At 39.8% G+C, this 7425-nt stretch overlaps 1 protein-coding gene across 1 annotated transcript; it reads right to left on the bottom strand.

Moving 5' to 3' along the window:
* Positions 1–5289: 5289 nt before the first annotated feature.
* LOC128371634 (histone H2AX) lies at positions 5290–6037 on the bottom strand. The gene has a single exon (XM_053331999.1). It carries the CDS (start codon positions 5946–5948, stop codon positions 5520–5522), a length of 429 nt encoding a protein of 142 aa, XP_053187974.1. The 5' UTR covers positions 5949–6037; the 3' UTR covers positions 5290–5519.
* Between the last annotated feature and the right edge of the window lie 1388 nt (positions 6038–7425).

The raw sequence follows: 7425 nt of genomic DNA, 5'->3' as shown, positions 1-7425 counted from the left end.
TTATTATTAGCTCATTAAACCTGACAGGTCATGAAATATGCGTGTTCAGCCAAAACAATCACAATGAGTTTCTACACCAGGATATTAAGTACTTAATTTAACAAATTGAGTTTTTACTGTGTCACATCTTATCTTATTAATTGCAATACATACACTGGAGTATTTAACTGTTTGCTAGGGCTGTATCAAATTATTATTTTCATTATTGGTTAGTTTGACAAGTATTTTCTTTATTGATCTTTTAGTCAATGAAAAAATAATATTCACAATTTCTCAGAGCCCTCAGCGATGTCTTTGATTTGCCTGTTTTGTCAGTCAAGTCAATAGTCCATCACCTTACGATATTCAATAAACTATCAAATGTGAGACAGAAAAAGAGCAGATTGACACATTCATGAAGTTAGAATCAAATAATGTGACTGGAACAATTACTAGATTATCAAAATAGTTGCTGATTCATTTAACTTTGATCAACTGAACTGATTAATTGACAGATCTTTGCAGCTCTACTCTTTCTTTTTAAAGTAGAAAATAGGATGTTGTATCAAGCAGCATTAATATTATTAATATAATCTTAAAAATAAAGAACAATTATTAACACTGAGAACTGAAAAAATTGAGTTTGAAGCATTTTCATAACAAAAAGGCAACAAATCACACTAATGCTTCAACACAGTAACATCAAGTTAAATATAAAGCTGATGGAATGGTTCAATGCTTCATGCTAAAACCATCTGGACTACATAAAAGTGTTTTTATTTAGCTTTGGAGGTTAAATGTGTTGGTTTGGACAGGTTTACAGCTAAATTATGCTGAAAATCTAGCTTGATTAATGACCAATATTAAATTGAATTTGCCATCTGATCTTGTTTTCTTGCCAGTGCTGTAATTTTATGTAGATTCCCTTCAATAGTCTTTGTGATGGTTGTATCAAAAAATGTGACTACAGTGATGCCTCAGCTTTGACACATGTTATGAGCTCTGGGTGAGGATGATACATGTCCACAAAGGAACAGTGTGTGTATTTACCGATCACACTGGGGTGAGGATTTCTCACAGGTCTTGAATTATGTGTCTGACCTGTAGTTACACAGTGCCACACACTGTCTACCCTGACCTGCAGAGCAGCTCTCTGCAGATTTCTACAGGATGTCTGCATGTATGAGAGTACACAGATGGAAGAATGCAGAAATGCAGTGAGGTACAAAATGCTTGAGCTGGATTCAGACTACTGAAGTAGTGGCTCAATCAGATAAACAGACACATGCAACAGGCACAAGGATGTGTTTTTTGGTCACTGTCCTTCTCACATGATTTCAGGTAACAGGGAATTCCTCGCTATGAACTCAGGCAGCACTTCCTCTCAGACTGCACACAAATATTGCCTCTTCCTCTATGATCAACAGGCCAAAACATTAAATTTGCCCTTGACCTTACTTAACTATTAGAGAGGTGGAGCTTGTTGTAGTGATACACAAGCTGGGAGAAATGCTACAGGCATGAAACGCTCAACTGAGAGAGAGGAATACCCTTATTCTGAATGAGGAGTGATAAAAAACTGATTCACATGTGGGTTATAGAGGTTAAAATCTTCCACAGCACAGAGTTTGGTATTGTATTTGCAGAGCGCTGTCATACAATATAACATGGGGTCTAATTTGTGGAACATTATCAAAAAAAACTAAACCTATCCTGTGAGTACAAATGAATGCCACTTGTGTCTTATGGTTTCCTCTGCCTGATATATCATGTGATCATCCAAATGCTACTCTGATAAGACATAAAACCCACACAAAACCTGAAATCAATTAGCAAGAAAAACAGGAAGCTGTTGATATTCCCAAAACCTTTCTCCTGGGTGAAAGTCTCCCACCTAACAGATGTGCTGTAACATCTGTCCACTGGTCTCTCACAAGTTATTATAAACATTCAAGAAAATACACCCTGGATGACATATCCACATGTAAACAAGCTGTACTCACAAAATACCTCTACCTGTTTGAACAAAAGTGAAGGTTTTTATCCATTTAAGTTAAAAACATACTCACTCAGGCACCTCACACTCCTGTCTGGGGGAATACTTCATCAGACTGTAATACCACTAAAGTACATTACTGGACTCGTGAGCCCCGAAGGCAGTCACACACATATAAAAGTGTCCATTCACAGAGCTGGCTGGATCTGGCTCATAATCTTTCTCTCTCCTTAAAACCAGATGATTTCCACCTGCTCCGACTATTCTGTAACATTAGAATTGTGAATTGAGCTCATAAGAAGCCAACAATAAATTACTATAAGAATGCTGAAAAACTATGAAAACTCTCTGGCACACAGTGAACAGTGAGTGAGAAGTAACTGGGTCATATTAGGCTGATAACAATGAGTTGCCACAATAGCACCATTATCTCCTGCTCTCTCCCACTTACTCATTCTATCAGTGCAACATACAACCACAGCAAATATTTGTGTTTCTCATTACCCGAGCTGACCAGGGACATCGTCTTGTCTGTGGGATGAGTCAATCCAAAGATTAAAAACACAGGAGACAAGGCGTTCTCAAAAATCCTTGTGAGAAAAAGTCTCCACATGCAGTTTACTTCTTGAGGATGGAAACATGCTGTCAGTTCTTCACTGCTGCTGAGTTTGTTTCAAAGTGCCAGGTCCACCCCTCTTTCCGGCCCTCATTCTCTCCCCCACTTATGATTTCTTCTCCCAGTCGTTTGAATCTACCCACTCTGTATCCCTACATAGCCCTCACAACACAGATTTATCTTTGGATCTCTAGATTATTTAGATTTTAGAGTTATAGGATCATCAAAACTGTTGTGACAAAACATTAGTGGTGAGCTTAGTGGGAAGAACTTTACTTCCTTGAGCTAACATTAGGTAATACCTTTTTGTTCCATTCACTGTTTCATCAAGCTGTAATTAACAAAATGTGGACCCGGTGTCTTTTGGGTGAGATCACCTCCAACTCATTAAGGATTAGACTGGGAAAGCCAATGTTTGTCTGCACTTGGGAAGAAGCATGTGTGACACAGACACTCTGTCTCTCAGGTCAACAATGTCTATAACTTCTGCCTCTCGCATGGAAATAAAGGAATGCTGAAGAAGAACAAAAAAAACAAGCAGAACAAAACAAAAATCACTAACCAAGATGTTTCCTTGGTCACTAACAGCTGTGAAGAGCACCGCTGGTAAATTTAAAGCACCAATCAGGAAATTATAGTCATCACAGCCAATGAACTTTCAGGTTTTTTCCTCCCAGGCTGGAATTTTTAGCCTGGCTGTTGGTGTTGGACACGTTGTCAAGGCCAGAGTAATTGGTTCAGCCTGTCCTGGGTTCAGTTCAAACTCGGTGCGTCATGCCGCTTTTGCCACTAATAAAACAGTCAAAGCAGACAGAAATATCTGCATGCTCGATAGCTACTCCTGCTGAAAGGTTGCAGGTGTCCATACAGAAGACATAAAGTGACTATATGCCCCATGCATAAAAAAGGTTTTAAGAAGTATACAATCATTAAGTTAAACTAATAGATAGCTTTTCAGATATTATCCGTGACTTCTTAGTGCTTTCATTTCCAGAAGTAAACCATGTTCACTATGTTTAATTGGAGGACATTATCCATATTTTGTGGGATTATGATCAGGATCCAAGTTGAATATTTGAAGGAACAATGTGTGCAGTGAGCTGTCTTCCATTGTTATTAAATATAAAACACATGTGAGAATAAGTGAGGAGAAAATGGAGTGACAGACCTTTTTTTTTCTGAGGAATGACAAGATATTTGTGCCACACATGTATCCCTTACTTTCAGATATGAAGCAACTGACCTCTGGTGGCAGAGTCAGAGAAGTACAGTCCCAACTGTTGTTTTTATGTGACATTGTCTGATCTATACTATAATTAATATGAAATAAAACATTTGTCGTATTCAAAGTTCAGTGAGAATTTGTAGAAAACAGTGGACAGAAAGGAGTTAAAGTTGATACAACTTACATTTGAAACTCCTGGATGTTTGCTATCTTAATTAGACTGTCTTGACAAGGTGCAGAAAGCTTTATTTTATGCAGCCTGGTGTGTTTAACTGACATGTGGTTTGTTTGGCAGGCAGATGAGACATGTTTTATTTTTATTATAGACTTTGTTGGCGAGCTGAAGTTTCAGGGTTTGCCCATGCAGATCCTGGTGTTCACATTTGTATGACTTAAATGACATACTCTAACTTTATCCCAATGCTGCAGCCTGATTGTTTTTGTTTCTGTCACAATAAAGATGTCTTATTTCTGGCACTTTTTAAACATTTTGGATAAAGGAATTAAAATGTTGATGTTATGGGCCCCCTTGTTTACCCTCTGTAAACAGGCCATGTGTATTTGATCAGATGCCACTGTGCACTTTGCGATAAACAGCTTGCAGGTGTTTGTATCTCCACATGCAATAAGGAAACACCTGGACCTTCATGCAGAAAAAACCGTTAAGTGTTATGCAGGCCACAACCGCACAAATGTTTAAACTCTCTATTCAGTGCACTTTAAACCAAAGAAAACAGTTTAACGAACAAAATTCCAAGGGTGCTCAAAATAACTTGGTTTAACTTGGTTCACCCATCAACATTTGCTGTTTTCAGTGTTTACGGTTAGCTACATGTCCAGTACAGGAGGTCTGGAAAAACCCTTCAATGAAGATAATGCTTCAGTCATTGTTATAGAGAGGTGTTTAATCTATATCATGGAATTTTGGAGAGAGTAGTTTCTAACATCCAATTACTTCCAAAGGAGTTGAAATTGTAGCAGCAGACGCCAAAATCTCAATAACAGTTTCAACTCAAATTTAATATCACAACCCTCTTGAAGGCAGGATTTACTGCAGGATTCAAGGATTAAAGAGTGAACCAGTGAACCTGCAAAATTGTCCAGGAGGAAATGTGTACAACAGTGAAGTACAATATGAATTCAACACTGCTATATGCAGGTATAGTGCCTGAGAACTCTGGATTAGAGTAAATTAGTTTCAGGTGAGTGAATTTAATAAATTCAACTGGCCAAGAGTAATTCAGGGATTATTCTTCAAGACTATTTGGGGGGCGGGGGGTTACATGCCGAGACTACTTCACTTTATGCAGTAAATGAACTTAAACGTTTATGTTTAAAGCTGCACAGTCATTGTAGAGAATTGGATTGGCAGCACTCTGCAAGCCCCGCTGCATGATCTGGCCTATGATACCCAGTCGTGCATGATGGTAAGGCCTCACTGTTTCCCCACCAGACCTGCAGTAGCCTGCTGCATGTTTATCAACCTAGCTTACGATTTACACTTAAGGCAGATCAGCTGGCCTGCTAAACGTTTGCAGGACGCCAACAACGAACAGGAGCGACCACTGTTATAAAATAAGGCGTTTATTAAATAGAAACATGCGAAAGTTGAACAAGACAGCGATGAACAGGAAAAATGCTCTTTCAATGAGGGGTGGGTGGCCCTTAAAAGGGCCTTTGGGGGGTAGTTATTAGCCTGCAGGCTAGTACTCCTGAGACTGAGAGGAGGCCTTCTTTCCCGCCTTTCCGGAGCTCGGTGCGGACTGACCGGTCTTCTTGGGCAGGAGCACGGCCTGGATGTTGGGCAGGACGCCGCCCTGGGCGATGGTCACTCCGCCGAGCAGTTTGTTCAGCTCCTCGTCGTTGCGCACAGCCAGCTGGAGATGACGGGGGATGATACGGGTCTTCTTGTTGTCCCTGGCGGCGTTACCAGCAAGCTCCAGGATCTCAGCGGTGAGGTACTCCAGCACGGCGGCCAGGTACACAGGGGCACCGGCACCAACTCGCTCCGCGTAGTTTCCTTTGCGGAGGAGACGGTGCACACGGCCGACTGGGAACTGCAGGCCGGCCCGGGAGCTGCGAGTCTTCGCCTTGGCACGGGCCTTAGCTCCGGTTTTACCTCTTCCAGACATTGTTAAGTTGATCTTCTGTGATACGACGCAGAAATCAAAGGTTTCCAAACGAGTAGGAAAAAGGCAGCCTCACAACCTGGATATAAACCCCACGCTTTGTCCCGCCCTAAAACGCGATTGGCTGTTTGAGTGAAAATAGCTGAGTATGATTGGCTCTGAAATAATAAAGGGAAGAGGAAGTCGGTCACTATCCCGGTCGTCAACCAAATAGGATAGGCGCTCTAGAAGGAAGAAACGTGATTGGCTGGATGGTTATTGTGACGCAGAGGGGCGGACATAGAGGACCAATCCGGTGTCTTCCCTCCAGCTTCAAGTTTTTGGCGCTTACAAAGTCTGCAGTAAAGCAATTGTAGTGCAGCAGTTCGTGCATATTGATGCTGCATATCACGTAGACACAAGCACATTTTCAGTTTGCCAGTAAAGCTGGGTCATGTTCAATCTATTTTCAATCCAATTTGTAAATCTTTAAGTATAGTTGGCCCCTGATGATTTTGAATTTGAAGCCCCACAGAGAGGATACTACACTCATCATGAGCAGATGTGAAGTACATCTGTCAGACCTCATTTTGATGCCTTTTTAGACAATATTAGACAATGACAACAGGGTCATTTCAACCTCAATGCCTCTAACAAAAGAAACTAGTATTTACAGCTAAAATTAAAATGTGCCATGCCTTCAAAAACTGAATAATGCACATTAAAATAGATAAAATGACAAGTTGTCCAGAGTCACCTCCAGATTGAGGCTTCAAAAATAATTTATTTGCAATAAATAAAACATTTTTTAAATATTACAACAGAAATAATACATATCTCAAATTTTGCAGCTGCTTTCTGTTTCACGCTTCAGCCATATATACAATGTGCTGCCCTTAGGACAATGAAGTGGCTTTGTTCATTTTTTCAGCATTTTGACTTGGTTGTAGTTCTGTAAAGCACGTAGTGCATGTTCATCACAGTTCTTATAACAGCAGCACCTCTGTTACCCATTTTAATAGATATCCTTTTCATGATGCAGAATAAACCTGAACATTTAATCAAAATAACTTAATTTGGTTGTTATGAAGTCACACAATGAATGCTGTTAAAAGTTTTTTTTTTCTTGAAGTAAGTTACAAACATAGCCTATGTACATTTTTACATCCTGAATCTATCATTTTGCCTTTAAAAATGCAACACATTGCTTTGAATCTTAGCTCCGGTATTATGTCAATCATATCCAACCCTCAGTATGTCCACTCTACACATCACTGTGTCGCAAACTTTGAATAAATATCAATCCTTTGCTCCTGAAGCATCTCTAAATACTTCCTTGTGACTTCATAGTTGAATTTCTTCCAATCTAAACTACAGCATTGCTGTGGTATTACCAGTGATGTGAAACTTAAAATTTCAAAATGGATAAATAGTGCTGTAAATGTTAATACATGATCAAATGTTTGGTTTGGTTTTGCCTGCAAGCAATGCGAGGCATTTT

Source organism: Scomber japonicus, chromosome 13 (assembly GCF_027409825.1).
Source record: "Scomber japonicus isolate fScoJap1 chromosome 13, fScoJap1.pri, whole genome shotgun sequence".
In the NCBI taxonomy this organism is placed as follows: domain Eukaryota; kingdom Metazoa; phylum Chordata; class Actinopteri; order Scombriformes; family Scombridae; genus Scomber; species Scomber japonicus.
The sequence above is the reverse complement of the archived record's forward strand: the minus strand, read 5'-3'. Positions and strand labels throughout refer to the sequence as shown.